The sequence below is a fragment of the Limanda limanda genome, chromosome 12 (genome assembly GCF_963576545.1).
Source record: "Limanda limanda chromosome 12, fLimLim1.1, whole genome shotgun sequence".
Lineage (NCBI taxonomy): Eukaryota > Metazoa > Chordata > Actinopteri > Pleuronectiformes > Pleuronectidae > Limanda > Limanda limanda.
The window spans coordinates 15773795-15792603 of record NC_083647.1 but is presented as its reverse complement, the minus strand read 5'-3'; the positions used below and the strand labels follow the sequence as shown (position 1 = coordinate 15792603).

Here is an 18809-nt window from a genome sequence, read left to right as displayed (position 1 = left end):
CGGGCTGCTGGGGATTGGACGGGAGACGGAAGTAGATGGGAGGGAACCATCTTGCTCTTTTTGACAGCCATGTAAAGGGATAGAAGATTCCCTGTTCATGGCTTATAACTGATCCACAGTGCACTAGTTACCAAAGATTAATGAATTAATTACAGCCAATTTCATTCTTTATAAGTGGTAACTTACAATATAATAAATAAAGGGTTCAAAGCTGTTCATAATGGTGATTATTTATTGTACAGCACTTTGGTCAACTCTGGCTGTAATGTGCAAATGTGCTCTGTAAATAATCTTTTGTGTGTTTTTTCCATTTTATCGTAAAATACAAATTCAGCATTCAAATCCATTTACAACAATAACAACGATATAACACTGAACAATTTCCAAATATACATCAGGTTGATTACAAGGCCAAAACACTTGATGACACTAAGGCGCACAACTGAGTTTATGTCCCTAACATCCACTGGTGGCAGCTAACATGCTAGCATCTACTGGTAGTTGGTAACTTAAATTGTGCAGAAAACATTTAAACGTACAAGGGACATTCACTATCTTGTATTTTATATTCTAAAACAATATGCACAAACACAAAAATCTCAATTGAAACGATTCAAAAGTAAATAACATATTTTTTTTAAATGAAACTGTGAATTAAATCGAATTTATCTTCTGGGGACTATATTAATTATGTGATAGTAAATGTTAAATGGTTTACAGATGAGGTAGTTCGGTGTTTATGAGTTTCAAATAATCTAAATAAAGTGAAAATTCTACGTGGAGTGGATCTAAAATTTTGGCGACTATGGTCAAATTATTGTGAAAATGTAATATTTGTTCTGTTATGAGACCAAGTGCTCACCTCCACCTTTGGGGGGCGCTCAAGGGCCGGGTCTAATAAAGTGAGGTCATGATGCTCCAGCCAATCAGATCGCAGGAGAGCGAAGCACAGTTTCCGGCCTGATGAACGAAAACACAACTGAAGACTGAAAGGCGAAGAGAAGAAGCGGAGATTCACGAACTATTCACCGTCGCAGATTCCTCACGTTCATCTGTAATTTACCGTAAGTTGCACGTCGGTGTTTTTTTTAAATCGCAGGTCGTGATTACAAGCGAAGAAGAAAGGAGCATGTCGGTCTGCGGTTGAGGGTCACACCGGGGGCCGCTGTCTGCTGCTGATGCTAAAGCTAAAGCTAACTGACTGTGTGTGTGTCGGTTCGATGCCCGGGGCAACCGGCTCAAGATGGACAGAGAAGAACTGATCACGAACCACATCTCTAAATGCTTCGCAGTCTCATTCCTGGTTTCTTAGTATCTCCTCATAAAGACGGTAAGGAGCAGTGCAGTTAGCTTAGCGGGTTTCAAATGTAAAATGTAGCTTGTTAGCTAACCCTAGCCTGGATGATTGCGTTTATCTTGAACTACTCATAATGAGAGGGTGATAATCAAGTTTAATTAACTCTGTTAACTTCAGTTTATCAACAATTATGTTAAGATATTTAAGATCTTATTGCTTGTGGTATTCTTGTCAGTGATGAAAGTACAAATTACGTAAGTACTAAATACTTAAAGGTTCAGTGTGTAAGATGTAGGTGAACGGAATCTATTGGCAGAAATTGAATATAAAATAATCCTAAGGATGTTTCGCAGTGGGTTACTTATATCCAAATTGTACCTTTTTTATATTTAAATACTTTATATTTACATTAGGAGCAGGTCCTCTCTACGGGGCCTCCATGTTTTTTTCAGAATATCTATCTACAGTATTTATATCTTTCTACGTATAATAATCACCTGAAAAAAAGGCTGGACAATATGGCCAAAAATGTTATTAAGATATAAATGTACATATCGATTACAATAATTATCACCATAAATGTCACAACATTATTTCCTCTAATTGACTGATTTTTGCATGTTGTGGTTTTAAACTCCTCTTCATGGCCAGTGTATCATAAGCACTTGGAAAAATATACAACATGTTACAAATCTGAGGTAGTTTAGTAATGTTACACCTCTTCACTGCTTGTACAACACATCAACAATATATATGATTATTTTACGTAATCAACTTTTATAATATTGACAGAGATATGACCAGACAAAGTCAGGAAGTCAAGAAAAAGATTCACTCAAGCAGCTAAACTAGTTTATCCGTTTTCTAAATCTTGATTTACTTGTGGCATTCGATACACAACTTTAACAGTTTTTAAGTTGTTGCTGCTTGTTTCTTTTAACTGATGCTCCAACTAATCACTCATTTTTATCCCATGTGTTGGCAGTGAGACAGACATGACATCTGTTTGCTGAACTGGTCCGCCTTAAGCCACAGCTAGCACCAAACATTGGTGTGCAACTTCCCAGCGAATCAGACTGACCCGCCCCCATCACCATGGAAACAGAAACGGTACGTTTACTTCCTACTCTTTAACTTAACAAAAGTATCCCCCTGAATGATTGTTCAAACTAAAGTATATATTCACAGGAAGTCATTCCTATCTGGCAGAATAAGCCCCATGGATCCACCCGTAGTGTTGTGAGAAGAATAGGTTCCACTCTCCCACTCAAACCTCCACAAAGAGCATGTTTCCAGGTAAATATATCAAATGTGACCCTTTTTTAATAGCAATAAACAGGTATAAACATCTTAACTTGGACATTAACTTGTGTCTTTTTGCAATAGGAACTACCAGGCCTACCCTCTCTTCGGCCTATGACTGGCCCTATGGTTCCTACCTTGGCAGACATAGCCTGGATTGTTGCTGATGAAGAGGAGACCTATGCTCGAGTAAGGTGTGTAAATAGTTAATTACTACACCTTGTTGTAGCGCCAATTCACCTTTCCCTACCTGCACTATCTCAGACTTTTCAAATGACCAGGTGCGTATTTGCAGGAGTTTTTGTAGTCCTGATGTGTTTGATTGCATCACTGTACAAACTGACCAAATAAAGTAAGCACTGGGGCTTTTTCTGGGCAGCAGGTCAAAAGAAAGAAGCATCAGAGGAGATCCAGCATAAAGTAATTTCTGTTCTCTGATTTATTTTGATTCTGCTCAATGACACCAACCTTCTGTTTTCAGGAGCGACTCACGTCCTCTAAAGCATGAATGGCGGCCCACGCCCCTGCTGGTGCTCCACAGGAACTCATCTGTGCCCAACTTCCGCCGTGAGGGCAAAAGGATGGAGGGACTGAAGAAGCCCGGGGCCACGGCGCTGAATCGAACAACAGCCCTGCAGGATGAGCTGAGCAGACTCCGATCACAGATTGCCAAGATTGTGTCAAGCGATTCTGGTAGGTGGCAGACTGGTAACTTATCTAACTTAACACTCCTTACTCATAAAGCTGCTTTGAGTAATATAGATTTAGGATTGCTTTACTGTGGCTAGGTGAGTGTGTCAGTAACTTCACGTGGCTGTGATTCCTTAAGCTCTTTGGTACTAAGATGCCGTGGCATCGGTTTGTAGGTCAGTGACTTAAGATAATCTCTCGTTCTGTGGAGGCTGTTATTCAGTGAATATTTCAACAGGAACGCAATGAGAAGGTATCATATTGGACTCGGAGGAGAGGTACTCTAAACAGAAATTACAGATAGAAACAGTTTTACAATTTTAGACTCAAATTGTTTGCCGTAACGCTGTCCCACCCCAACCTGATTTATTAATTACAGATCCACTTATTTCCCTCCTCTGCTATGCTGGTTTATTTCAGGCTCCAACCCTGAAACTCCTGACCTGCTCTCCCCCGACGACACGAGTATGAGCTTCTCCATGGCGCCTTTCGAGGCAGCATCCTTCCCGCCGGCTGCCACAGCTGCTGCCTCCTTTGTCATCAGTGACGTCACAGAGGAGGATGAAGAGGAGGACGATGAGGAAGATGACAAAGATGTGGTCTCTGTGGTGTCAGAGCTGGTCCCTGACCCACCCGCTTCCATGACGGCATCAACAACCTTCGACCTGGACAGGCCCAGCATGGACTTCAGGGAGGCTGAAGAGGACACAGTGTCGCTGTCAAAGTCCACCAGCTTTGCTGACGTGATGGACATTCTGAAGGACATGAACCGCATGAAGATGAGCAAAGACAGGTAAGTGTTTTTACTGAGTGCAACACCCCAAAGCTTTGTCTTAATTAGTGTTTTTTATATCATCAAATAAACTCATTAGCTGAAAAAATACTTTGAAACACATCTAACTTGGAGGGGGCTGGACCTATTTCCCGTACTGCCGCCAGCCACCAGATAATTTCCATTTCAAGATAATTTCGCCTCATTTTTGCAGAGCTAACCTCCAGCTAGCTGCAGCTTCAAATTAACAGACCAATACCAAAGTTGCAAGAAAATTAATTGGCATATTGCTCTAAATGTCATATTAAAATAATATTTAACAATCTCATATAACTGGATTATTATTTAGCATCGTCAAAGCATTGTTGTTGATGCTGAACAGTTCTTAAGTCGGCTTGTGTTTTCTGCTGCTCGTCATGCAGGTACAACAGAGGCTGTACGTCCCTGAGAGAGGAGGACTCTGCAATTCTGATCTCAGAGGCTTTGAGGAAAAAGTTTGTCTTGAAGGAAGAAGATTCAGCTGCTGGGAATCGGAAGTAGCTCGATCGCATGTTTGCCATCACCACCCGATTCTGCTGTTCAATGTAAGTCAGGACAGGACAATTGCGTTTTTATTTATTTATTTTGAGTCATTTTCTAACATTTTTTGTAACTGACGGTTGCTGTTTTCAATGCCAAACTGTTGAAACTCACTTGTGGTTTCTTTGTTGTCGTTCTGCTTTGTTTCCCCTCCTCTCCCTCATTAATTTTAGGCCCTTGCCTGTGGAGTATGTACCCATGGATCCACAACCTTGCTCCTCAAACCCAAGGCAATAGCTGTCCGCCAGAGATAAGACAAAAAAACACTTTGTCCCAGACTTTCACAACTAAATGTGAACTTCACAGTGCAGTACGAGGGGGAACAGTCCGCTCCTGATAACAATAATCTGTTTCAGCACTGCATCGCATACTGCATTTATTGTAATTCCCCCTGGGAAAAAAGGCTTATGTTCAAACCTATTTTCAATAACGACTCAACAGACTGGTGCCAGTGCTGTCCAGTAACGTGGTCTGCACAAGTGTGGGGTGTCGTGTCATAAAACGGTGCTGAAGGATGCGCTAAAAGATGCAAATAGATGTTTTTGTTTATTTCAGTTGAGCCCTCTAAAATACTTGAACATATTTCTCCAGAGGAAACCAGTCTAATGCACTTGCATAGATGTAGTGCATCTTATTGACCGTGTGTGTGTGAGGAAATACAAGTTATATTTACCGTGGCTGAGTTTCCATATGTGCACAGCATCGTGTGCGTTGCTTGTTCCACTGCACCTCTTATGCCTGTCTGCTTGTGTGTGAATAGCATATAGAGTGACAGTCACTCAAACTAAGATGCATTGATGATATAGTTTGAAGTGTGAATTCTGTTGTGTATAAATCAATGGATGTGTGTGATTTAACAGTGCGCCCTTCTGTGTTTGCATCTTTTTTGTATTTCCAGTAAAGGCAACATTGGATACAAGCATCTGCAGGTCTTTTATATAGTAACTTCCTCTTGTGTTTAAAACATGCTAATTGGTAGATGAGACCACTTTTAGGATGTTGCTTACGTGACATCAGAGAGGTGATTTTTAGTTTGAGCAGAGATAACTAAGCTATATGTAGAGGCGCGATCACACATACACAAATGTGACAAAGTGACAAACCTTCGCCTTCCTTTCACTTCCAGTCTGCCCCGATCTGTGCGAGTGAGGGGGTGATTAAAACGTGTGGTTTCGTGTGGGGTTCAGCTTTGGTGACCCATGATATTCTCTCTGCATTTGCGTATATGTGACCGTGCCCATAAGCAGTTTTCAGAATGAACTCTGTGAAATGTCCGGAAAAAGTGAGTCTGGACTTTTTCAGACGTTGCCTTTTCTCTTATGAAGTACGCAGCAGGAGACTGTGTGGGTCAGACGCTCTCGAATCTCATTGTCTTTCCAACTTGTCTTCTACATGAATGGCACTTCATTTTCATCATAAGATAATTGTATTGTCAATTTTTTTGTGTGTCTCTCTCACTCTGACATTTTGCAGACATTTTACTGGGGGGCTGGTAGGGAAAGTTCCAGAAAATGTCTGGAACAGCTGACTTTGACAGTGTGTTCTCACACGCAGCCCCCTCGCAAAACTGCAGGAAAATGTCTGGATTTCAGTGCATGTCTGAAAGCAGCTTTACAAAGCTTTCACATCAGTGTGTTTGTGTGAGTGTGTGTCACAATGACTATTGTTGTTGACGCCTTACCGGAGATCTATTGCCTGTTCCAATGCCTCATTTTATTCCCTTATTAGCTCCAAGTGCCAAGGGTTTGTTTTAATCAGCCCACCCTTCAACGCCTGACCCTTTTTCGTTTTATTCCTGAATGTGCCCTCCAGTTTCACATGTCTTCATCCGAACAATGAGCGACTTTGTTAAGAATCAGCTGCGAGTGTTTGTTTATTGTTAAACATTACAACTCACAAAAAACCTACTTGCTGTTATGTCCGATTTACTTCAACCCATGTCACTCCGTTGTTTCATTTATCATGTGTTTTCCTACACGACTGAGAATCATATAGTTTAGTTTTGCAGTGTGAAAAGTAACTACTCATGTATGTGTTGAGCAAGAAGGTGCCCATCTGTGTATCATTGTATTCGGTGAAGTTGAAATTTTGTTTTGTTTGCTAGAGTTTACCCTCAACAATTCTCCTCAATAATTCCTCAGTTCATTTCCTGATCGGTCAAAGTGGAGAAAGTTAATAACCGATGAGCTGAAGTACAAAATGCAAGTTTAAATTTGTTCATCCTATGTTGTGTACTTGAGAGATGGTTCCAGATCAAAAACTGAAGGGAAAATTGAGGATTTGACTGTTTCTGTGTGTCACTTTGAGCATTTGTCACCATCGTACCTCTGTAGGGTTCAACCCACCACCTGTATGTTATTATTTTTTTTATTATGTATGGACTTGTAAATAAAGATGGGCTGAGATTTTGAAACTATGACTGTTGCTTTCAGATCACCATGCAGTAAGAGATATGTCCAGTGTGGGGCAGTGCAGGCAAACAAACCTTGGGCTTGGTTTAAACTATTTACTTTTGCCATATGAAATACTGAGCACTTTGAATTCCTCTCAACTATGACATCCATCACACACGTGGACAAGGGTTTGGATTAGTGGAAATTAAGTACTATTACTCGAGTTCTGTCATCTCAAGATTTGTGTTTATATCATATTTAAATTGCATGCCACTTTATTCTTCAGCTTCAGAGTAATTCAGATCCATATATTTTACTTTTTACTTTAGTACATCACATGTTATTGATAATCATTTACTAAATGATCAAATTTTCTACATGTATTATCATTAAAGTTACTAATAACATAAATAGTGATTTAAGTTAAGTGAAATTAGAATAAAGTTCCATAAAAGGAGAATATTTAGATCAATACAAATGATCGTAGTATTGCAGTACTTGAGTAACTGCACTCGTCTTCCTGCTGCAACCTCAGCCAACATCCAGCATCCGGCATCCAGCCATTATGTGCCTAGAATAACCAGTCTTCTCACATGGCGTCACACTACAATCCTAATTTCCAAATGACTGTTAATTCCCTGTCATTTCCTTTTTCTTTCCCAAGACGACGTGGGCCCTCAGTGAGTCACTGTCTATTTCCTGTGCGAGTCCTTGGCCTACTTTGTCCCTCTTCACCCCTGTGATGGACTTCCTGCCTATTTTAGATAGAGGGAGACGTCTGTGGAGAGCTCCATTAATAGGGCTCAGTGTCAAAATGAGGCTCTGTTAAAACTATAAATACAGTTACTCAGTTCAAAGTGACATTGACACGTTTTCATTACTATGAGGCTAAAAAAAGAAATTCAAAGCAGGTTAACACGCGTTTGAATCAACAGTTTCTGGACGTTCCCTGCAGCAGTTAACAGGTTTCTCTGAACCAGGCTGTTGACTGGAATAAATATCGTTGTCTAAGTAAAATATAAATTAAAATGAAATAAAAATCAGGTTGTATGCATTCAGACTGGAGTGATATGATGAATCAAAAACCCAAAACCAGACTTTGACTTTAACCTCAATTGCTTGAGGCTTAAATTAGTCTTTCTTAAGTGGAAATGACTCAAATTAAGCCTTTTATAATTTCTCCTGTTATTTGGCCTTGAATCAGTGTCTAAAAATTAAAAAAATCTAAATGTGATATCAAAGAAACCGAGAACTTATAACAACAGATTTCGTTGGTCACAACACTTTCACAATCACATTTTAAATCAAACTTGAGTTGCTCGCCCAAACATCCAGCAGTTATGGATGTATAAATTGCCATTGTGTCTCTGGCCAGATGATTTTTTCATTATTTTGTAGCCCTGACCTTAATCCCCTCCAACCAGTGATGGACAGGAGCCATTGTTAAGCTCCACTATCTTCACCAACCTTGCTAATTTGCTTCATGTGCTAGCATGGGAAGGTCACCATAGACACTAGTTTTAGAACTCAACGTAACTGAGAAATATAGAGAAATTAACCTGGGTCAAAAAAGCATTTAAGTCATTAAGTGAATTGTCTGGAAAGGGCCTAAAATGTAGCAGACGTTTATTTACAGTACTTTAAAATTCCTGTACTCCAGTTAGGTAAACACCATCACACATTGAAAAATGATACAATGTGTGGTGAAGTGATTATTTAGGATTGACAGGGGACATGATGGACGTCACTTAAGACTGAACATTCAATCAAAACTACGACTTTCTGAATGTGTCTCTTCAGCAAAGCCTACGTCGTTTGGCCGAATCCAATCCCACCATGTTGGTCACCAAGCTCCGGTCACGTTCCCTCTGTGTGACAAGTGGCAGCGAAGCAGCAAACACGCCAAGAGGAAGACGATCTGTCATCCTGACCATTTGGCGAGGCTGCTCCATCTCCCTGAACCTCAGAGCCTTTCATCACTGTCTCCTTACGTGGCTGAGAGCTCTTCATAGGGAGGCTTGTCATTGGAAACAGAAATGTCCCCCTAATGTCCCAGATGTTTTCCCATGTTGCCCCCAGGCTGTCAGGTTTCAAGCCCGTTTGTCACTTGAAAGATATGATTAAAAGAATTGCTTTTCGGTTTCTTGTCGTGGAGCCGGGATCGTCTCGGACCATCTGGATGGATGGAGTTTGACTCGTGGTCAGAAACATTGTCAGGGTTTCTGGTTTTGATTAATCCGTCTGACAAATTTGTCAAGCAGTGCCGCGGCGGGGAGGGTAACTCAGAGCAAAAGCAAGGGAAGACAGTCGATCGCTCTCGAGCAGGTGTTACAGACAGCGTGTCGCATTAGGTTTTGTTTATCGGCACAGTTGCAGCCTTCTGGGAGGGACAGGAAATGCTTTCATTTATTATTCATATCTCAAGATTATCACCTGATTCAAAACAAAAGTTAGCAGCTAAGTTTAATGGCGTGCTCACGAGATCACAACCATCAACATCCATTTAACTATGACAATTTATATGCACAGACACATTTGAATACACAAGATGAATACGTTCAGATACTTCATGCACAGAACATACTTTGGTTTTAATGTCTGCGATTTAAGGACCATGTTTTATGACGAATAAATAATTTACCGGATCAGGCCATTTCCTTTTTTCTTCCATATTTCTACTTTAAGAACATTCATTCATATGTGGGATTGTTCGGCCTCTGCAGAGCTACGTGCTCTACTGAGAGACATTCTATCTATTCATCCCTACACCACCCTTTCCAAATAGGGCTCAAAATGTTCTATTCAATTGCTCAGCTCATTATCTACACATGAGAGGAAGAGCACAGTGGGAACGTAATAAGAGCTCCCCTCTTCATCCAAATTCATATTCTCATCATCCTCTTCACTGGACAGAAAAACCTCCTCCAGTAACAAGGTCCAACACGGTTGATGTGGGATTGACGTTAACAGTGTCAGGAATATGTCACGTGTTCACATCCTCAGTTTGACCTCACACTAGCTTGACGAGGGCAAAACATTTCACTTGGGTTATGAAATAAAACAAGAATTCCTGAAATGTGGAACAGCTTCTGCGTGTTTTGTCTGCGTGTTCACTTCGAGTGTCGTCTCCCATGTCGTATCGTAGCAACGGCCAGCTGCACCAAGCTTTGACTGAGTGGATGACAAAGGTCTTTGGGAACACAAGCGTTGCATCTGCTGCTGACACCCACCCACCCACCGGTCCACCCACCCACCGATCCACCCACCCTGCCTCCAGTGTCGCCCACGCGTCCGCCCGCGTCATCAAGACACAAAGCTAACACTTATGAGTCACAACAGGAGCCGTTCCTGACGAGCGGCTGCGTGGCCATTGAAGTCCCTCTGCTGGTTCTATTTTGGGGTCTTTGGAGTGTTTCTAATTTGTTTGCGTACTTGCCCTTTTGCTTTGTGATGCAAATAACAAACGCAGTCAGTGCGGTGACGTCGAACCGTAACAAGGAGTTAAACCTGTTGCTGCTGTTTCAGTGATGGGTTTGAATGTTTTTCAATCAAACAGCTACAAAATAAACTCTTCAGTCTTGTTTAACCCTTACAAATTCTATAGTTGGACCTTCTGGGAAGTACTTTGAGTTGTATTTAAAGTAACGTGCGTGTAGGATAGAAGTGCTACATGGGAAAAAGGAGGAGAGGAATGGTGTAATGAGGAAGCAGATGAGGAGGATCTGTATCAGGACAGAGCAGCACCCTGATGTCTATGGTGTGTTCAAATTTATCATTTTCAACATTAAGTGGGGCAAGTCGTCATCACGGCCTGGTTTTAGCCGGCCAGCTCCTCGTGGCTGACAGCATTCATCAGCTGCCTCAGACGGAAAATATCAAACAGAATCAGCTCTATTTATTATAGGTTAATTCAAAATAATACGGAAAGAAAGAAATAAGATACCAGGTATGAGGCTGTTTCAAAGGGAGACGGATGCATACTACAGGTGGAGTGGGGAACATTGGTTGTCATTTTCTTTTCTTTCCTCCTCGTTCTCTTTCCCGCTGAGCTCACACGTCACGTTTTGATAAGAAATTGATAAGAGCTGGTTTGTGAGTCCCAGATGGTCCCACTGTAATTATGGCCCATGTGGCAGTCATTTATAAATAATTCAGTAGATGAAGGAAAAAACAAAAACACAGACACCAGTATTCGCTCCGAGTACTGTACTTATGCATTGATGATACCTTTAGAGTTTACATGGTGGATTTCCAAAATACTGTTGGTCAAAACAAAAGGAAATCTAAAATGTGAGCTGGTCATATGTTAAGAAAATATCACTGATGATTTTACTATTGATGATCTTTCTTAGCTGAGTAAGTTTATTGAGACATTCATGGACCAATTTAACCAAATATGTGAGATAAATTATGAAGCTACTAGAAATCATTAATGTCTCCCACGCCTGGTTAACCTGTCAAATGGAAAAAGAAAAACAAGCCCCACCCAAACACCGGTTTATAATTTCAGTCTCTTTTATGTGATGAAGCAGAATTACGAAGCAATAGCAAAAAATCAAGTCATCACAGCTGGGAATAAACATAACAGAGAAAACCACATTAGGCCTGCAAGATATCTGCTTTACCTGGTTTCATGGTTCGAATTACAAGAGAGCTAAAAGGAACTTGGCTGCCCAAGAAAGGCCATGATAACCTAGTTTGAGATATTCATTATATATATATATATATATTTATTTATTTATACAGGTCACAGGTTCCTGAAATAAAAAAAGCAATAAAAATATGTCAGTGTGTTTTTTTTACGCTAATTTAAATACCATTCAAACATGTCTCCACTAATTGACACAATGCTGTGTCTGTTCCTGCTGTAGCCATCCATGCGTCATGGCACTGCCGACAAATCACACACAGTTTAACGTTACATCGCATCTTGAGCTTCTCACTGAGTTGCTGCAGCCTCGCTATTTAAATGGTAAATCATTAAGTGAGGAGACAGGGATCCTATTCAGTATCTAATTAAACCCACATAGCAAAATGGTTTTGGCCCAGATTTGGCATACACTGTCATCCGGCCCACGTATCGCGTGGAATAATGGCATTGGGGAGGTCTGCTCCTGTTTGCCAGATTTATGCCACAAGTAAGCCACAGCAATACCTCATGTCATCCAAAGGTGCAAAAGGTGGCTCCGATTCGCTTTGTGCTGTTCGGACCATATTCATCATTTACCACATGGGCCACTTCAGGTTCACATCCAGATTACACTTTGCATAGAGCATTGCATGTTTGCCAAAAAACGGCCCACATTCGTTTTGAGATATTTGGGCCACGTTTGTTATTTCACCAAAGGACCACTTTATTCTCACGTTTCAATTTTGTCGAGGTCACAAGGTGGCGTTGTGTAATTCAAACACTGCCTGATTGGCGCTCAAGCTGTAAATGTCTCAAGTCAGTGAAGCCATTTTAGAATGAATTTGTGGTTTCCCACCTGGTATATTACTCTTCAGCTCCTCACTGTACATTTTCATAGATAAATCTGAGTGTAGCGCTCGAACAGCTACATGCTGAGATGAAACACCTTGTGAATAACATATGATTAAAACAGATGAAAGAGAGGCGGAATGTGTGGAAACCATGGAAACGGTTTGGAGTCTGTCGTCATCATTTGCACATTTCGCTTTAAAGTCTGACCAGTGGTATTGCATTCTAATTGCATCTGATTGGCAGCGCTGCAGTGATTGATTGATTGAATATTTATTTAAGCCTCGGAAGACACATTCAGGGATAAGACCCTCATTTTCAATGGTGCCGAGGGTACAATAAAAAAGTTGATACATTAAAAGTTAATACATTGAATAAATAGGAATGAAATAAATATGCATATATATATACACAGTAATACAAGGTATAAAACAATTCGTCAATAAAATACTATGGCAAAGTCAACTAGCAGTTACAGTCATTGCAGGAGAAGTCAGCTGTACATGAGACCAGACTCGAAAACTCTGTCAATGAAACAATTGAGCGCAACTTTAAAGATTTTTGGACCTCATTCCAGATGTAGGGGGCTTTATAATAGAAAGCTGTCTTCCCCAAGTTGGTCTTAACACGAGGTACATACATTGAAATCCAGCTCTGGGAGCAAGTATTGTGGGTATTAGAATTCCAGCTGATGAGAGAGGAGAGATATACTGGCATTATAGTTCATGGATACAGTGAGGAAGCGTCATCGAGTGCACGACGAGTATCCTCAGAGCTGAGAAGAATACATATAAATCAAAGACAGAGAGGCTGAGAGCTAACTCCCTTCTTACTACAGGAACTGGCATGGCAACCAATAAGGCCCAGCTAGCCAATGCCTTATGGGGATTAACAGCACGGTTGGAGCCCATCTTTAATAAATCAGATTTCTTGGCTGATCCAACCCATGGCATAAATAAATCATCTCACTTCAGACCAACTGTGTGGATAAAAAACCAAACAACTCCACAAGAAGTCTATTAGAAGGACTTTAGCTCTATTCTTCATGTACAGCAGCTGAAATATCTTTGAGGGACATCACTAACATTTTCAAAATTTGACAGTTTAGTAACATCGCTGTGTCTTTCAAGATTTTTATCTGGAACTTAAATAATAAAACAGGTTGCAGTCTATACTTTCTTTTACATTCCATGAAATTACAAAAAACCAACCATGAATTGATGTAACAACTATTGCCTATATGTATCAAAGCCTGATTGACCATCCGGAATGAAAAAAAAACTATACAGCTCTGGTTTGTATCATGTCACTATACTTTCACTATTTCTAATGGAAAATATCATTAGTGTCCTCTGGTATAAATGTGTATATATATACTAATTAATAGCATACTATACTCATATTATTTTTGTATACCATATCTGCCTGTATAAACGATCTAACCTGCATATATGACATGTCTATCCCAAATATCTCCACATAATGTATAAACAGTTTATGTGCATCATCCTGTGCCACTGCAATTTACTCAATAACGTTTCTATACAAACAACTTCTACAGGGAAAAGTGTATATTATGTACATACTCTGCATTTTATATTTCGCCTATTATTTACTCTCTTGACTCCCTCATCCTGACTAGCCTGCTGCTGTAACAACTGAATTTCCCCAGTGTGTGGATCATAAAGTTGTATTTTATCTTATCATATCCATGTGCAAAAGTAGAGCCAATAAAAGTGAAACCACTGTAACCGTGGGTCACTCTGCGTCGCTCTCTCTCTCCCCCCTCTCAGTGAGACATGATGCTCTCGCTGAGGCAGAGGATCAGCTGCTGTTCTGTGCTGTTTTTAGTCTCTGCCGTCTCATTAGCTTTGATTGGCACAGACCAGGACTAACGACCAGCTGGAGACCAGTTACGTGGTCACGGGGTCAATCGTGCGTCACTGGATCAAACGCGGTGATGAAAGACGGATCCTCCTTTCGGAACGGCAGCTCCGTCACGTCACACAATCGGTGTCCACTCTCTGAGTCTGAGAGTGTTCAACATCTCAATCAGTTTTACCCTCAAAGTGTGAAATCCAGAGAGGTGGAAATGGTCAGTGGAATATCAACCTGCTCACAGAGACATACACACATGGACTGACACACAACTGGTTAGTGTTTGAAGGAGTACATGTATTTTTAGAAATGGATCGACAATCCAGATATAGATAAGAAGATCAATATCACTCCTGTGAGAGGGACTGAACTATTTTTCTCTGGTCGGCCAAGAAACAACCCAACGTTCCACCCCACGAAGCCACAGTGTGTGACTTTTACATCTGGTTCACTGGATGGGGCATAATTGATTAATTTGTGAGATTCTCCTCCACTGTTCTTTGCTGTCTTCTGGCATAAAGACACAGACATGACTATGATGATGACACAACGGCTAATTATGTCTGAAGATGACAAAGTTACTTTCCTTTGTTCGATCTGAACAAGAATTCTAAAGTAAAAATGACATGTGTACGAGTATTGAAACATATCAATCCAGAACTTAATATTTCTTAAGACTGAACTATGCACATTTTAAGATATGAAAAGTTTTCTCTGCTCCTCACTCTCTGGTGCCACCACACATTATCAACACGTATTCCACCGCACGTAACAAAACATAACTGAACTAACCCAATCTTCCACTGCCTGCGTAACGTCTGTTTTCAGAGGGTTAAAAACTGAGAAATGAGATAATATTGTCCCATAACTCTTGGTAAGAAAGCCACAACATACTGAACCATCTCTGTGGTAATGTAAACAAAGTGATGGCTGTTGGTTTTTGCACAAATGTAACATCAGTATTTGAATTAATGTTGTCATACGTATATGGTCTTCAGAAACCTCATATTTTTTGGACGCCTCAGTGATGAGATGACGGCACAAGGATGAGGTTCTTTCCAGGCATTGAACTGTGCATGTTGTGTTCTACGTCTTTCCCCAAGGCTGCAGGACGCCCCATGATTTAATTATCTAGTTTTTAAACTATACTCGTCAATGTCAATTCTTTAATCATCTCTAAATTACATTTCTCTAAAGTCTCATCACACACACACACACACACACACACACACACACACACACACACACACACACACACACACACACACACACACACACACACACACACACACACACACACACATATTATATACTCCCATCTCTCATTACTTTGTCCTGTACCCTGTTGAGAATATCCCTGGGTTGGCTCAAAATAATATGGGCTAATTAGCCTCGGTTCTTAGGGAATCCATTTGCCAATTACTGTATCACATGGTGGGATAGCGTGTGTGTTTCTAAATATGTGTGTGTGTGTGTGTGTGTTTGTGTGTGTGTGTGTGTGTGTGTGTGCATTAATGTCAGGCCAGGTCATTGGTAATTGCTAACATCTTCAGTTTTAAGCTGAGAACACACAGAATAAATTGATGGTGTACACTTTGAGATGACAGGTATTTAAAGGGACATTCCAACCATTTCACAACATTTGAACGTCAGTACCCCTCCACTCATCTGCTGCAAATATCCATCATATAAGAGCCTCTGTTGTTATGCTCCACATACTTTGCTGTTTGCTGTGAAATTTACTAATTTGGTGTATTAAACAGAAATACTTTGCGGTGCCTTGTGATCCATATAAATGACAGAACCACTGCAGTGTTAAATTAAAAAGCTTTCATGCCACAAAGGGTCCACTGATAATAACAATGACAATAATCTTACATCTGTACCTAGAAAGTCACCCTCCCATCAATTTTCCACAGGAGCTATTAAAAAGTCAGTGTTGTAATCAATCTGGAGGAGAGCAATAACAATCAAAAATAGACACATCATTATTTATAGTTGCTGCAATACGTTCATTCTGTCAGCCCTTCACTTCTGCCCTGAATGTGATAACACTGATGACAGGATTCAACACGGGTCACGTCTTGTCGGCACTAGAAACAGATGCGAGCGCCGTGTGCTCGAGCAGGAAACTACACTCCCAAGAATAGCAGGCTGACATGTTGATTCTCCGAGAGCTGCTAACTCTCCAGGAAAGCGTCATGATGAGGAGTGTGACAACGTTGGAGACGGGATTCCGTAACCTCCCGGGACTTGAGACACAATGTGCAGAAACGGCATCGACCGCATTCAACTATTCACGAGAAAACACAATCTGCTCTTACCCACAGTGTAAACAGCCGTTAGCTCTCAGGGACGTGACAACTCAGCTCAGAGAAATGAACAAATCACAGCTCAACCATGTGGAGTTTGGTAGAAGTGATTATAGAAGTGTTGATCACATTCATGTGTAATGTGTGTGAATTAATCTCGATTTAACAAAAAATAATAACTTACTTACATCCACTACTATTTCTTTTACGACTTGTGTTTTTCTTTAAGTTTTAAGTTTTGGTGAATTTCTTTAAATATTTCCCCAGGATTAACAGTTATTGATGTCATGAGACAGCATTACGCAGAGTGCTATTCAGAGAGCAGTATTCACAGTTGTATTTAGAAGGAAATTGAAATGATGTGAAAAACCTCAAATGGTACAGATGCCAATGGGGGATTCAGAGATTCCACCTGACCATATCTCAAATAAAACTCTCACTTTGCTCTGCTTCATTTTACTAGTATGAAATTTAGCCCAGATAATGTTCAGATATGATGCTATGAATTGCTGCAGGTTTTGTGCCGCAACTGTAATATTACATTCACTTAAAATCTGTCAATTCTTTCATTTCTTTCTGTTGTGTTCCATTTTTCATTGAATCTGACTCACTAACATCTATACCGATGCTTGTATGTCTACAGACATCTCAGAAGTATTACCTGTATACAGATACCTGGATTATTCATACAGACAACGAAGTTGCAGAGATATATAAGAGTTAACTGTTTGTTTTTTGCAACTGGTTCCATTACGTCAAATCTTATGTGCCATCGATGTTTTCTTTTTTCGCACAGATTCCACATTTGATTAATAATACAAAACATTGTCACTGTTTTGGGGGTTTTTCTTTAGCTTTTGGTCATGTGGGCCAGTGATGTGATTCAAGCGATGCCAGTTGGATCGCCTGAGTTTGATCAAGCACAACTGTCAGGTCAGAGATTCAGCTTATAGTACAAGTATAACAGTATAATATATTTTTTGTCAATGACAAAATAACCCAAATACAAGCAATGATAATGTACATAATCCTGTGTACAAGTTATGATAACAATAATAAACTTTATTTATATAGCACTCTTCAGAAGATGGTTACAAAGTGCTTGTACAATAGGGAAGACAATAACTCAAATACGATGACAGAAATGAATATAAGTAAATATAAACAGTCCAGATTAGTGCCTGTATAGATAACATAAGAATAAGCAAACAATTCAGATAAATTGTCAGACAAATGAAATTTACTCAAAAACAAAGGTTTAGATTGAATACAAATGAATAAATTGTCTGGATTAGTTGGAGTCTTCTGATTCTCGGGGTTTGTTGAGTTCAGTCAGCAGCAGTTTAGACATCTGGAGATTCCTCTGATCCTCCAAAGGCAGAAATCGCCTTTTTTTCTTTTAACTAACGCAACACATTTATGTGTGAAATCATTAAATATGCAGCAAGGCACTCAAACTGTATAACATCCATTTAAAACTCAGTGGTAGAAGGCAGCAAGTGAACCAGGGAGTTACTCTGACACAAACACACATAGACAGATACTCAGCACTTCCCAAAATACAAACTCTTATCAACACGTCTGTCACACACATTTAACTCCGGGTTTGATCGTGTAAAGGTTTATTGTAGGAAAATAGACATTAAGATGTCATTTTATATTGAAAAGTGTTACATTTCAGCATCACTATGTTATTGCCAACTTCAGCATTTCACATAAGTATAAAAACTAAAACATCTTTTGAATAAGGAAACATATGCTTCTGTCGTGTGCACAATTATTTTTATTTATGAAGAAATATATTCAGAGACCAAATCTGCAGGCATTCATATATTCAATAGCCATGATCCCAAAAGGAAAATCAACACTAGAGACATATATGCAAGTACAAAAATATATGTTTTAAATAAAACATGATTAAATGATTTAATAATTTACATACTATTGCTAAAAAGAACGTGAGGAATAAACATAAAAACAAAATGGTAGCCAGAAGTCATGTTTGCTGTGCGGTTTTAAGAGAAGATAACATGATGTGACTAAAGCTAACAGCACCGTCACCCATTAGACCATAGTACTTTCAATAAAAAGAAGCTCAGACCCAATA

At 39.9% G+C, this 18809-nt stretch overlaps 1 protein-coding gene across 3 annotated transcripts; it reads left to right on the top strand.

Annotated features, from left to right (window-relative positions):
• Positions 1–968: 968 nt before the first annotated feature.
• mtfr1l (mitochondrial fission regulator 1-like) lies at positions 969–7038 on the top strand. 3 transcript variants are annotated; one of them, XM_061082469.1, is made up of 8 exons: positions 969–1064; positions 2283–2407; positions 2486–2593; positions 2684–2793; positions 3081–3292; positions 3710–4082; positions 4484–4645; positions 4814–7038. In XM_061082469.1, the coding sequence occupies exons 2-7, from the start codon at positions 2393–2395 to the stop codon at positions 4599–4601; spliced, it is 936 nt and encodes a 311-aa protein (XP_060938452.1). In that variant the 5' UTR covers positions 969–1064; positions 2283–2392; the 3' UTR covers positions 4602–4645; positions 4814–7038. The 3 variants fall into 3 exon arrangements, with proteins under 3 accessions (XP_060938452.1, XP_060938453.1, XP_060938451.1); XM_061082470.1 differs by having other exon boundaries at positions 969–1330; positions 2507–2593; XM_061082468.1 differs by having other exon boundaries at positions 969–1330.
• The last annotated feature ends 11771 nt before the right edge of the window (positions 7039–18809 follow it).